General features: G+C 36.8%; 1 protein-coding gene across 1 annotated transcript in view; it reads left to right on the top strand.

Moving 5' to 3' along the window:
• The window catches only part of CUL5 (cullin 5), a gene marked incomplete at its 5' end in the record, with an annotated part of 97741 nt that overhangs the window by 69212 nt on the left and 13745 nt on the right, over positions 1–14784 (top strand). The window contains 5 exon segments of the mRNA XM_042780360.1: positions 175–305; positions 682–789; positions 2027–2091; positions 13332–13464; positions 14310–14441. Of these exon segments, the coding sequence (XP_042636294.1) occupies positions 175–305; positions 682–789; positions 2027–2091; positions 13332–13464; positions 14310–14441 (569 nt within the window).

Genomic DNA, 14784 nt, shown 5'->3' with positions numbered 1-14784 from the left:
ATTTTGTTAAACTGAGAAGCTAGATTAGAAAGTCCTAACTATTATAACAACTGTTAAACCAGTTGAACCCACAGAATACCATTAGGGTATTCTAGGCCTTCTAGATGCATGAGATTACTCCAAAGAGAAAATTTATTCTAGTGGATGAAATGATTACATGTTATATCCTTTCAGAATTACATTTAATGTTTTCATTGATGGACAAAGTTCCTAATGGGATAGAACCAATGTTGAAAGACTTGGAAGAACATATTATTAGTGCTGGCCTGGCAGATATGGTAGCAGCTGCTGAAACTATTACTACTGTAAGTTTTCTTCAATGGCAATGATAAATATGTATCAAAGCTATTTTTAAAATGAAAGTTTGGCTTTTGAAATAGTAATTGAAATGGTAAAACTGTAATACTGAAATTACAGTATCAGCTGTGGAAACTTACCCTTAATCAAAACAATTTTTCTATCACCTTTTTTTTTTGTTTTGGGGTTTTATTTTATTTTTATTTTAATATTGCAGTGTTTCCTCCCCTCCTCTCCCTTCCCTGGTAACTATAATATTGGAATACTTTTTAATTTTATTTTTAAGAAAAAATTCTTCATAAACATAAAACCATATTTATATTTTTTTCATTTTTTAATATTTCTTTTAAAAACTCAATTGAATGGAAACCATTTTATTTCTAGGACTCAGAGAAATATGTTGAGCAATTACTTACATTGTTTAATCGATTTAGTAAACTGGTCAAAGAAGCTTTTCAAGATGATCCACGATTTCTTACTGCAAGAGATAAGGTATGGTATGTTCCTTTATATTAATACTTTGTATTAAAAGTGTTACTGTCATAATGTACTTATAATAAGAAAATTTGCATCGTTAAGTTACAAATAGAAAACCTGCCAACTTAATTTTCATCAGTGGAGGGCAGCTATATTTCTGTCATAGCAAGCAGCACAAGAAAACTGAGACAAGAGCTTGAGCATATAACAGTATTTGAAGAACTGAAGACTGGATATGATCACCAAAGTAATGAGTATTAAAGATAGAGGAGAGAAAGGCTCCAAGGACTGGCCTAGGGCATTTTGACATTTAGGTGTCAGAAAGATGAGGACCAGCAGAGGAAAATGAGTGGAATTCCTGGAGAGTGTGGAGAGAGTATGGGTGGGGTACTAGGAAGTGCTTTTAGAAGGAGTGCATGCTGCTGCTAGGGGACAAAGAAGATGGGGATTAACCATTGTGTTTGGCAAGGTGAAGGTTGTTTAGTGACTTTGCTAGGATGTTTTGGGTAGAGTGGTGGTGGGTAGTGTTAATGGTAGGAAAGCCTGATTAGAGGATTTCCAGTAAAAATGGCAGACAAGAAATTGGAGACAATGAGTTAGATATTTCAAAGAGTTTGGCTTAAAGGGAAGGAGAGAAGTGGGCTAGTAACTGAAGTTGGATAAAACTAAAAAAAAAATTCTGAGGAAGTAGAATGAGTGGAGTGGGGAAAATTGATGATGCAGAAGGAGAAGGAAATTGGTTTGGATAAGAGGGAATGAGATCTGGAGTCTGTAGTTCAAGTACAAGGGCTCCTTTTTGCTTCAGAGCAAGAATAGTTTATCCATAGTAATAACAGAAGGCAGAATATGAGCATGGATAAAAAAGTAGATGGGTGGTGGGTGGTCGGTGGAAGCCCTCTTCTGTTTACTTCAGTTTTCTTAGTTCAAAAAGAAGTCACGTCATCAGCTGAGAGTGTACAAGGGAGAGGAAATAATGGAGGTTTGAGGACAAAGGAGATGGTTTGAAAATGTCTAGGAGAAAAAGAGAAGAGCAGACAAGAGAATATGGTATGGTTGTCAGGCAGCATTAAGGCGCCACTTAAGAATAATACTTAGGACAAAGGGCAAGGCTTGAAAAATTCTATCAGGCCAAATACATCCTTATAAATAAATAAATAAATAGTGTATTTTTACTCATTTTGTAAGTATGAGCAATTCTGTACATTTTAAATACTAAAAATAATGTTCGTATTTTATCTCAACTTATTTTCAGGCCTATAAGGCAGTTGTTAATGATGCTACTATATTTAAACTTGAATTACCTTTGAAGCAGAAAGGGTAAGTTTTTTAAAACCATTTTCTTTAAATTCTTACTTTTTTTGCATGTATTACGTATTACTAAATATAAAAGATGCCCTCTTACCCTAATCCTGTTAAGTTTTATTTTATTGTTTTAATTCACAATCTTTGCTGCCTTTAGTTTAAAAAAAAAAAAAACCTGTAAAATATAAAATGCTGTCAATACCAGAACAGTTGGAGCTCCCATACATTACTGGTGGAAATGCAAAATGGTACAGAATGGTAACAGCCTCTCTGGAAAATTAATTTTCTTATAAAGGTAAATATATTCTTAACATATGACAGAGCACTTCCACTCTGGGTATTTACCCTAGAGTAATGAAGAATTATGGCCATATAAAAACCTATACATCAGTGTTATAGCAACTCTGTTCATAATCACCAAATATTATAAAGAGCCCAAATGATCTTTAATGAATAAATGCTTAAACAGTAGTACAGCCATAAAATGGAGTACTGCTCTGCATTTCAAAGATAAACTTACAATGCAATAATTGGGACGAATCTCAAAGCCAGTCTAACAAGTTTAAGATTCCATTTATATGACATTCTTGAAAGAAAAAAACTGTAGTGCCAGGGAACAGATCAGGGATTGCAAGGCTTATGTGTGGAGCAGGAATACGTGGTTACAGAGAGTTAAGTTTGGGAGATGGTGAAGCTGTTCTGTATCTTGATTGTGGTGGTAATTCCATTTGAATCTATACATGTATTGAAAATTTATAGAAATGGATAAGAAAAATTACAAATTTTATTAAATGTTATTTTAAAAAATAAAATGAAATAATGAAAAAAAACTTTTCAATTTGTAATTTTATATTATTTCCTTTGATAACCAGATAATATTGTCCTTATTTTTTAAATAGAAAAGAAAGTTTATTCTTAATCTTGTAGAGTTCCATCCTTATCTGTCACTATAATTACTCTTTTACCCATAAAAGCATGGCAGATGAGTCAGTTTACCATGATAATAGTTGAAAAATAAAAGAATCAATTTTAATATAAATTTTAACATTACCTTTTAAAAATACTGATTTCTTATTGGTAAGATAAATTTATTTACTTGTGCTAAGTACCATTAATGATGATATTGGTGGATCATTAGTAGAATTTTCACCTTCCATGTGGGAGACCTGGATTCTAGCCAGTATACCTCAAATGCAACCACCACTCATCTGTCAGTGGAAGCTTGCATATTGCTGCAATGCTAAACCAGTTTCAGCTTACAGATTAAGACAGACTAGGAAGAAAAGTGTGGCAACCTACTTCTAAAAATGAGCCGGTGGAAACCCTATGTGGATCACAGTGGTCCAAGTGCTATTGGGTATGGCTTGGCCATGAATTGTGGGTCTGCTTGACAGTAGCCAACAAGTCTTATTTAGTAAAAATCTGAAGATTAAAATATTAACAAATCTGAGGTATTATATAGTGCTTCCAGAGTAATGTTAAGTAGCACTAAAGGGTAATTGGGAAAAGACTTTTGATGCAGTTTCTAGCTGAAAATTACTATATTTAAAAATATTTATATATAATGCTAAAATATTTGGAAAGTACCATCGCTTAAGAACGGAAAGTAGTTTCAGGGTTTATTTATTTATTTTTTAATAAATTAATTATGCACTTTATCTTTTTTGAGAAGTGTAAGTGGTTTGAGTGATACTATAATGGTAGACATTTGAGTCATTCAGTGCTATAGCTATTGGCATACTTTACAAAACATATATTGTATTATAAATTGTGAAATATATGAAATACCTAACACTACTAAAACCTCTTCATATGAGTGTGTAGACATCTTCCTCATTCCCCACCAAACCCCCAGCATTTTATGATGAAATTTTTTAAATGTAAAGTCAAGTCACTATAATTACTTTACCAGGTAGTTATTACACATCCATCAACCGTTAAATGCTGATGTATAATTTCAAAGGAAATTAGAGGCATCAGTAACCTTTACTCCCTAAACACTTTATTAACAAAATAATTTGCTTTGAGGTAAATTTATAAACACATAAGCATAAATGTTGTTGTTATGTGCCATTGAGTCGCACCCGACTCTTAGTGACCCCTCCTTGGGTTTCTGAGGCGGTATCACTACGGAAGTAGATTGCCCAACCTTCCTTCCAAGGGGTGGCTGGTGGGTATGACCGCCAGCTTTCTAGTTAGCAGTCAAGTGCCTTAGACACTATGCTATCAGAGCTCCTATGTGCATAAATACTAAGTTATAATGCAATGAAATGTGATAGATGCCTCACCCAGCCACCCACCCCCTGCCTTTCAATGGACTCCAACTCATAGGAACGCTATGGGAGCTCTGGTAGTGTAGTGCCTAAGGCATTTGACTGTTAAATAGAAGGCTGGCGGTTTAAACCCACCAGCCACTCCTCGGAAGGAAGGTTGGGCAACCCTACTTCCGTAGTGATACTGCCTCGGAAACCCAAGGAGGGGTCGCTATGAGTCAGGGCCAACTCGACGGCACATAACAACAACACAACAACAACACTTCTGTAGTGATACCACCTTGGAAACCCAAGGAGGGGTTGCTTTGTGTCGGATCCGACTCCATGGCAGTGAGTTTGGGTTTTTTTTTTTTTTAGGAACCCTATAGGAGCTCTGGGGAGCTCTGATAGTATAGTGCTTAAGGCACTTGACTGCTAACCAGAAGGTTGGCGGTTCAAACCCACTAGCCACTCCTTGGAAGGAAGATGGGGCAATCTACTTCAGTAGTGATACTGCCTCAGAAACCCAAGGAGGGGTCGCTATGAGTCGGGTCTGACTCAATGGCACATAACAACAGCAACAACATAGGAGCTCTGGTAGCGTAGTGCCTAAGGCATTTGACTGCTACTCAGAAGGCTGGAGGTTCAAACCCACCAGCCACTCCTCGGAAGGAATGTTGGGTGATCTACTTCTGTAGTTATACTGCCTTGGGAAACCCAGGAGGGGCTGCTATGAGTTGGATCCTACTCGACGGCAATGAATTTAGGTTTTTTTTTAATAGGATAGAGTAGAACTGCATCTCAGGTTTTTCCAAGGCTTTAAATCTTTACAGAAGCACGTTGCCACATCTTTCTACCATGGAGCAGCTGGTGGGTTTGAACAGCTGACCTTTTGGTTAGCAGACGAGTACTTAAACACCACTGCTTCTGACAAATGCTTATACACCTGTGAAGATACACAGTAATTTTTCATTACTCTAGGATAAAGTACCCATCATCCTAGAAAGTTCTCTCATGCCCCTTCCCCTACTTCCTCCTGAGGCTACTATTGTTCTGGTTATTTCAGCATAGATTAGTTTTGCCTGATCTAGAATTTAATTCATAATAAATGGAATCATACAATATATACTTTTTTTTATTATAAAGCTTCTTTCATTTAACATAATGTTTTTGAGATTTATTAATTATATTTAACAGTAGTTTGTTTTCAAAAGTGGTTGTACTATTAAGTGTACGATAATAATGTGTGAAAGTTCCAGTTGATTCTCATTCTTCTCAGTGTTTGTTGTTGTCAGTCACTTTAATTTTAGCTATCTGGCTATATATAGTGATTTCTCAAAGTTTTAATTTCCATTTCCCATACAGATATTGAGTACTTTTTCATGTAGAGATTGGCATTCTTATATTTTCCTTTATGAAGTGTGTGTTCCATTTTTTTTTGCCAATTTTTTATTGCATTTTTTTTTTACTAGTGAGTTAAAAGAGTTCTTAAATGTTCTCATGAGTTCTATCTGTGGGCCCATTGTTAGATATGTGCTTTTCTTTTATGTTTCTGCATTCTGTGTACTGTCTAGGAAACCTTTGTCTACCTCTGTTCTAGACATGAAGATACTCTTTAGTTTTCTCTAGAAATTTCAATTTTAATTTTGACGTTTAAATCTAAGATCCACCTTAAGTTAATATTTATGTATGATGTGAATTTGGTATTGGATTTCATCTTTTTTTTTCCATATGAATAGCAAGTTGTTGAAAGGACTTTACATTCCCTATTGAATTGCTTTGGTGCTTTTTGGTGAAAATTGAGTGTCTTAGTTTCCTAGTGCTGCTGTAGCAGAAATACCACAAGTGGGTGATTTTAAAGAACAGAAGTTTACTTTCTCACAGTTTAGGAGGCTTATTCATTAACTCACTGCTGTCGAGTCGGATCCTACTCATAGAGACCCCTCCTTGGGTTTCCGAGGTGGTATCTCTATGGAAGTAGATTACCCAGTCTTCCTTCCAAGAAGTGGCTGGTGGGATTGAACCGCCATCCTTCTGGTTAACAGTCAAAATACCTTAGGCATTACGCCACCAGAGCTCCTGTTTAGGAGGCTAGAACTCTAAATTTAGGTCTTTGACTCTTCCGTAGCTCCAGCATTCCTCAGTTGCTTGGCAATCTTCATGTGGCATCTGTCTTCCCCTATTTGTGCTTGCATGTTTCTGTGTCTGTGCTGCTTATTATAACAAGTGATTAGCCTTAGGGTACACCCTATACTGCTCAGGCCTCATTAAAATAACAGATAATTCTGTTCTCTATCAGAATTACATCCACAAGTATGTTGTTGTTGTTGTTGTTATGTGCCTCAAGTTGGACCCGACTCATGGCGACTCGTCCTTGGGTTTCCAAGGCGGTATCACTACAGAAGTAGATTACCCAGCCTTCCTTCTGAGGAGTGGCTGGTGTGTTAGAACAGCTAGTCTTCTGGTTAGCAGTCAAGTGCCTTAGGCACTATGCTACCAGAGCTCCTTCCACAAGTATAGGGGTTGGGATTCCAACACATATTTTGAGAGCATGTAGATAGTGAGACTACGTCTCATTTACTTTGGACAACTTAACAGGAGGGGGATCAATCCCTGGATAAGGACATTGTGCTTGGTAAAGGAGAGAGTCTTAAAAAAAAAAAAAAAGGAGGGGAGACCCTCAGTGAGATAGATTGACACAGTGCCTACAACAATGGCTCAAATATAGCAATAATTGTGAGGAATGGCACAGGACCAGGCAGTGTTTCATCTGTTATACATAGGATCACTATGACACTACCTGACAACACCTAACAGCAACAATAATTCTATCTATAACACTAAGTAACTTAAAAATATAGATTTATTTCTAGAGTCTCTCTTCTGTTTTTGTTTTGAATTTCCATATAAATTTTGAAATTAGCTTGTTTATTTCTATAAAAAGGTGAGCTGGCATTATGATTGCAATTAGGTTGCAATAGATTATGTTGAATAGATCAATTGAGAGAATTTACATCCTAACAATATTGAATCTTACAATCCACGAACATGGTATATTTCTCTACCTACTTAAGCTTCTCATTTCTTGTATACAGTGCTCTGTAATTATCAACATAAAGGTCTTACTTTTCTTTTGTTTAATTTTCATGTTATCCTTTTTGATGCTTTTGTAAATGTTTTAAGGATTTTTTTCCTAATTATTTTTTACTAGTATATAAAAATGCAGTTGATTTTTACTTATTGATTTTATCTTTGTATTTTGTAACCTTGCTAAAGTTCACTTGTTAAGTCTTATTTATTATGTAAAGTCCTTAGATTTTCTGTTTAAGGAATCATGTAATCTGTGAATGGAAGCAGTTTTACTTCTTCCATTTGGATCTTTATGCCATCTGTTTCTTTTTCTTAACTGGATGCACTGGCTAGGACCATAAGTACAGTTTGAATGGAAGTAGTGAGAATAGGCATCCTTGTCTTTTTTGGCAAGCTCAAGGAGAACACCTTTAACATTTCATCATTAAATAGAATGGTAACTGAGGACTTTCCATAGATGCCCTTACTTAGATTGCTTTTTATTCCTAATTTGCTAAAAGTTTTGATAATAGATGTTGACTTTTATTAAATATTCTTTTCTGTATCAAAATGGCCATAGGTTTTCCTTCTTAAATTTGTTTTTATTTGATGAAATAGGTGTATTTTTAATATTAAGCCAACCTTGAATTCCTGGGATAAACTCTGCTTGGCATATATTCTTTTTATGTATTGTTAGATTCAATTTGCTAATGTTTTGTTGAAAAAATTTTCAAGTCTGTGTGTATATGTGATTTGGGGGAAAGTTTACAGAGCATATTGATTTTCCATTCAGCAATCCATACGCATTCTGTTTTATGACATTTACCGTAGTCCTCACGCTATAACAGCATTCTTCCCACTTCCTCCCTGCTCCCACTCCTTCCCGCCATCCTTCCTTCTCATTCCCTCTCATCTTCCTAGCTCTTTCCCTGGGCAGATGCTCTCCTCTTGATCTCATGTGCTGATCATTCTAATGAGTGATATTACTGGATATCTTATAAGCTTGTCATTTGGCTGCCAGTTGAGTCATGGGGGTTAAGTTCTGTTCCTAGCTTGAAGCTTGACTAAGAGCCATAGTCTTGGGGGTTCCACCAGTCTTCATCAGACCAGTAGGCCTGGACTTTTTTATGATTGTGAGTTTTGTTACATATATTCCCTTACTCTTTCTGGGATCTTCTTGTGATCCCTTTCAAGAGCAGTCAGCAGTGGTAGCCAGGCACTATCTAGTTCTGGTCTCAAAGTCATGGAGATTGGGGGTTAAAAAGATTTTCATCTGTATTCATGAACAATTTCACCTATTTTTTTCCTGAACTTTATACCGCTTACACTTTTTTTTTTTTTGGTAATGTCTTACTTACTGTTTTCTTACTTAGGGATAATGCTGGCCTCATAAAATGAGTTGAGAGTAATTCCCTCCTTTTGTATGTTTCTGTAAAATTAGGGTAATTGATATTATTTCTTGAGCTGTGGTGGCATAGTGCCTAAGGCATTTGCTAACCAGAAGGCTGGTGGTTCAAACTCACCAGCCACTCCTCGGAAGGAAGGTTAGGCAATCTACTTCCATAGAGATATCACCTCTTAACCCAAGGAGGGGTCACTATGAGTTGGATCCAACTTGATGGCAATGAGTTTTTGTTGTTGTTGTTGTTGTTTAAATGTTTGATAGAATTCATTAGTAAAACCATCTGGGCCTGGTGTTTTTTTTGTGTGTGGACAGGTTTTTGATTGTGAATTCAATTTCTTTAATAGATACGTAGCTCTTCAATTTTTTTCTATTTAATCTATCTCTATATATAGCCATGGAGCTCTAGTGGCATAGTGCCTAAGGCATTTGACTGCTAACCAGAAGGCTGGTGGGTTTGAACTGCCAGTCTTCTGGTTAGCAGTCAAATGCTTTAGGCACTACATCACCAGAGCTCCTAAGGAGGTGTCAACCAACTTTTAAATACATCTCAACAGATTGAATTTGAGGAAGAGAGGTAGTGTGGCTTTACAATTGTTAACAATAATTCAATCATGAACTAAGTATTAGCAGTACGAATAGATTGGAAAAGACAGACAAAGTCCAAAGTCTCATTGCAAAAAGGGTCAGGGAGGCCACATGTTCTGACCTCCTCTAATCCCACAAGAGGAAGGCAGAATCACCATCAATAGCGCAAGGCCTATTACTGCAAGGCCAGACATGCTGCCTCCCTCCAGCCCTTTCACCAACCGTTCCTCCCAAACCACCCACCACCTCTCTCCTGGGTTCGATAATTCTCTGCAGTGGCCACACAGAGCTCACAGATTATGGGGTTTATTAGGGAAGCACCACAGGCTACAATTCAAGTTCAGGAAAAATGCTCTGTCTCTCTCCCAGCCCACCGTCCCTCAGCCAGCAGTCTCTCACAGTCTCTTTCCCAGCAGTGCTGGTCCCTCGGTGTCTCACTCAGCAATGTGTCTTTCTTGCGTCTCTTTCCCAGCAACGGGCGTCTCAGAAGCGCGTGTCTTTTTCAGCAGCACGTCTTCCTCAACCAGCAGTCAGAGAGAGTTCTGCCTCTAGGAGGCCTCCTTTTGAGCTTGGCAGAGTGGCCAAACTAGCCAATCATAGCATCAGAATTCTAAGCACCTGAGAGAGAGCCTCCCATAACATTGTGTTGTGCCACACCCAACAGAAATAACCCAGGTGGATAACATTTATAATCAGGAGCTCCTCAGTTGCTCATTCCGTCACTGAGTTTACAATAACTTACGGGTAGGAAAGCCATACTAAGTAATTTACTACACTGCACTCATGAAGTTAGTGGTTTTGAAACTAGAGTATGTCTGTCTCAGAAGATACAGAAAGACTTTTCTAGAGCATGCCAGCATGGGTACTTCTAAGGAAACTCAGTTTCTACATCTTCAACCCTGTTCTTTTCTGAAATTCTGCCCTGTGGTCAAAATATCATGTAGTTTCTTTTATCCACTCTTCCTTTTACAACTACTCTTCCTCATTTTGCAAAGACTTAGCTTTCTTGATTCTTACTATGGTATATAAAATTCTTGGGGTTTCCTAAGAAAGGAACATTTTAAAATACTGGTATTGATGTACAGAAAATGAGTTTCTAATGACTGTCAGATCCTTGTGCAAATCAAGTAGTTTTCAGTTCTTTGTTTCACTACAGTTGATTGCTGATTTAATTGAATTGTCAACTCTGATGCTTTATTAAAAAATTACATTAGATCATTCTGCATTTTTTTTAGCAGATAGCTTAATAGGTACCCAAAGAAGGTGAGTAACATCGTAATAAAACTTCTGTCATTCCCATCTCCTCATTTATGTGAATAAATTTTTTCTCATGGCAAAAACACAAATTTATGAAAATAAAAAGTGAAAAACAGAATTGATGCTGATCCCTGGATTTATAATTAGGAGGGAAAAAAGTTTCCTCCTCCTCATCATGAGTTGACACAGTAAAATTTTACATATGCATATATTACAAATGTATTTATATACACACACACTCACCATATAATTAATTCTTTTATTTTGATGAGTTCGGTACTTGTAATACCGTAGATAACTCAATCCTAAAAAAATAACACTTGCATGCAAAAGAAATTTGAAAATCTTGAATTTAAATTTAATTACATATATTGTTTGTAGAAGTAGGATAAAGAATAAATGCAATACATCCACTATGGAAAACAGTATGGTGCTTCCTTAAAAAGTTGAAAATAGAAATACCATTTGATCCAGCGATCCCATTAGTAGGAATATATCCTAAAAAGATGAGACCTGGACACAAAAAGATATATGCACACTCATGTTCATCACAGCACTATTTACAATAGCAGAGATAGAAATAACCTAAGTGCCCATCAGCAGATAATAAATATTGTATGAGTTTATTATTGTAAAAAGTCAAGGGAAGGTTTACACAGGAAACGAAATTTTCTTTGTTGGTTACCAGGGATGGGAGGGGAGAGGAAAGAAGGGAAAATATATGGATAATTAAATAAGAGATTTGATATAGGTGAAGGGATTTAAAATAAATAAATAATAATAATAATAAAAAGAATAAATGAAGACTTCAAAGTATATATATACTGGTTTAAAATGTTGTGGGAAAAGAGAAATATAGACACAGGTCCTTCACTGTTTAAGAAGAGTTTGCCCACAGTTTTTACAAATGGATGATAGTATCATTCTTTACTGAGTACCAGCTGGAGTCTTATAAGTTTGTGAGTGGCCATCTAAGGTGCAGCTATTGGCTTTCCTCATCTGGAGCAAAGAGGAGTAAAGAAAATCAAAGAAGCAAGGAAACTTATTTGTTCATAGAACTAAATGGAACACATGAACACCAGCATCCACAACCCTGAAGACCAGACAAAATAGATGGTGGCCCACTATCACTACTGACTTCTCTTAAAGGGATCACAGTGAGAGGTCCCAAATAGAGTGGGGGAAATGTGGGACAAAACTCAAAATCATAAAAAAGACTAGGCTTACTGGTGTGATGAAGACTGGTAGAACCCCCAAGACTATGGATGACCCTTAGGTAAATACCCTTCAAGCTAGGAGCAGAACTTAATCCCTGTAACTCAACTTTCAGCCAAACGATAGGCTTAAAAGGTGAACAGTAATATCAGGGGTGTGTGCACTCATTAGAACAGTCAAGCATCTGAGGCCAAGAGGGCATTTGCCCCAGGGATGGAGCTAGGAAGTCAGGAGGGAATGGGAAGAGAGGGAATGGGAAGGAAGGACAAAGGAATGGATGGGAGTAGAGAGGAAGTAGGAAGAATGTGGGAATAGTGTGGGGATTGCAGTAAATGTCACAAAACGGAATGTGTATAAATTGTTGAATGGAAAATGAATTTGCTTGGTAAACTTTCACCCAAATCACAATTTAAAAAAAATAAAAAATGGATAATAGTAGATACTACATTGCTACAGAATTTAGATTACATTGGATAAATTTCAAAGAGTGAAGTAACAGTTTTATCTTAACATGTCAATGAAAAGTTTTAAATAATAAATTGTAAATATACAAGGATTTACATAGTTGTTCAAAAGTATTTCAGGAGATACCTGTTATGGTTACCTGGTGCCATTCTGACAGGAATATACCACAAATGGGATGGCCTTAACGAACAGGAGTTTATTCTTAAAATTTGGAGGCTTTAAGTGCAAGTTCAAATTGCCAGGCTCTAGGGGCTGGGTGAAAGTCCCTCAACCTGGGGCTTCAGCTCTGCCTCCAGCTCCCAGCCCACTGAAGCTAGAGGCATTTCTTCACTCAGACAGCTGCTGGATGCTGAGGCTGAGAAGCCCAAGGTTGACAAATAAAATGGCACGATCCCGATGTTACCAAACCACACAGCAGGCCATTAACTTAAGTCCATTGTAAGTCCCAAGGTCAGCAGAGCATAGCAGGCTGCTGAGCAACGACACAGCTACATGCAGGGTCTAAGCATGCCATAGGCTAGAGACCATTCCCAAGGCTTCTCCTTATACAAGAAGCAGACCACAGCCCAAAGGCAGCTACTCAGCTGCTTGTAGGTAGATCCCACCGTGGAGTTGATGGCCAGTCTCATCATGGGGAATAACTACCACCAGCTGCCCAGCCACTCAACCAGGCCCAGCCAAGTTGACACAAACATAACTACCACAATACCTGAATAAAATAATGTGAAAAATGATGGCTAGGCCAAGACTAGCGTGAATTAAAGAGTCACCTAGGGCAAAGATTTTAAGGAAATACTCATGCACAGGATCCTGCAAGTGTTAGGTTAGTACTTATGGGAACCTAAGAGTGAGCACCTCCTTAAATTTTGCACTCTAGACTCCTTGCCTCATCGTTATCCCATCCTGGATGCCTTGATTATACAATGTAAGAAGTTAATGTGTGAAAAATGAACCTTTGAACAAAATATCAATAATTTTTCACCAGCTGCTTTTAATTTGCTTTTTAGGGTGGGATTGAAAACACAGCCGGAATCAAAATGCCCCGAGCTGCTTGCCAATTACTGTGACATGTTGCTAAGAAAAACACCGTTAAGCAAAAAACTAACCTCTGAAGAAATTGAAGCAAAACTTAAAGAAGTGGTACATAAATTTTTTTGTATTTCAGATTTTTTTAATGACCTTACTTTTAACTTATTTTTTGCTTATGACTTTCCGTGATAGCATCAATAAAAAACGTACGTCTGTAAGCAACTCATGTTATGAAGTTTTACCATGTAAGACTACAGGACAGTTACATTTCTCCTTGAAAAGTTTTACTTATAGTTGCCTGAAGGAAAAATATCATTTAATCATTTCCTTTTCTTGATTCTTTAAGCAACTAAATTCTACCTTTTATTAAAGGACAAAAGGAAGAATAATGGAGCTGTTGGTGTTTTGAACCATAGTTAAGAGACTGGGAGTTTTATACTCCTTTCTTTTTGTGAGAAACTAAGATAGATAGCCAAAGATGAGGAGCATAAAGAGTAATTGCTTTCACTCTCATATTGGTATCCCAGTTGTTAGTGCGATGGTATAAACCAAGGATTATAGATGGGGGAAAAAAAAAGTAAAGATACAGGAAACAGACAAAGAAACCTAGAAAGGGAAGTGCTAGAAAGAAGTGAAGAAGATATGTGGAAGAGAAAATTGGGGAAAAACTATTGCTTTTTCACATAAAATATTGTTACATTTTATATAAAATCTGAAAAATGACATTTCTAGGAAAAAATATAATTTGATTATAATCTCAAATTTGCTAACTTTTAAAGTGGTGTATCAATATCTTTCAGAACTGAGTGTTTTTCAGAGTTGAGCAATTTTGTAGGTCTGTGCTTATATCAGTTTCTGATTTTTGAAATTTGACGAGTAGGGAATGAAGAAAGGTCTAAGTGAGAGAGAGATCTAAGACTTTATAAGAATTGAAAGTGACTTTGTTTTCTATACAGCTCTTGGTGCTTAAATACGTACAAAACAAAGACGTTTTTATGAGGTATCACAAAGCTCATTTGACACGACGTCTTATATTAGACATCTCTGCTGATAGTGAAATTGAAGAGAATATGGTAGAGTGGCTAAGAGTAAGTAAACTTTGTATTTCTAATATTTTCTAATATAGTGCATGGATCATATGTGTCTTTAAGTAATACATTTTGTCAATATCCTTAATGTCAAAGAGATAGGGAACATTATATAAAATACAATATCAATTATATAAAATAAAGCAATACCTAGTAAAGTACATTTTCTCAATAAAGCCTTTGTTGTTGTTGTTGTTATGTGCCCTCGAGTCGGACCCGACTCATAGCGACCCCTCCTTGGGTTTCCGAGGCAGTATGACTATGGAAGTAGATTGCCCCATCTTCCTTCCGAGGAGTGGCTGGTGGGTTTGAACCGCCAGCCTTCTGGTTAGCAGTCAAGTGC

The sequence above is a fragment of the Orycteropus afer genome, unplaced genomic scaffold (genome assembly GCF_000298275.1).
Source record: "Orycteropus afer afer isolate SDZICR_OR568_19922 unplaced genomic scaffold, OryAfe1.0 scaffold00036, whole genome shotgun sequence".
Classification (NCBI taxonomy): domain Eukaryota; kingdom Metazoa; phylum Chordata; class Mammalia; order Tubulidentata; family Orycteropodidae; genus Orycteropus; species Orycteropus afer.
Note: the sequence above shows the minus strand (reverse complement) of the source record. Positions and strands in the feature narration are given on the sequence as shown.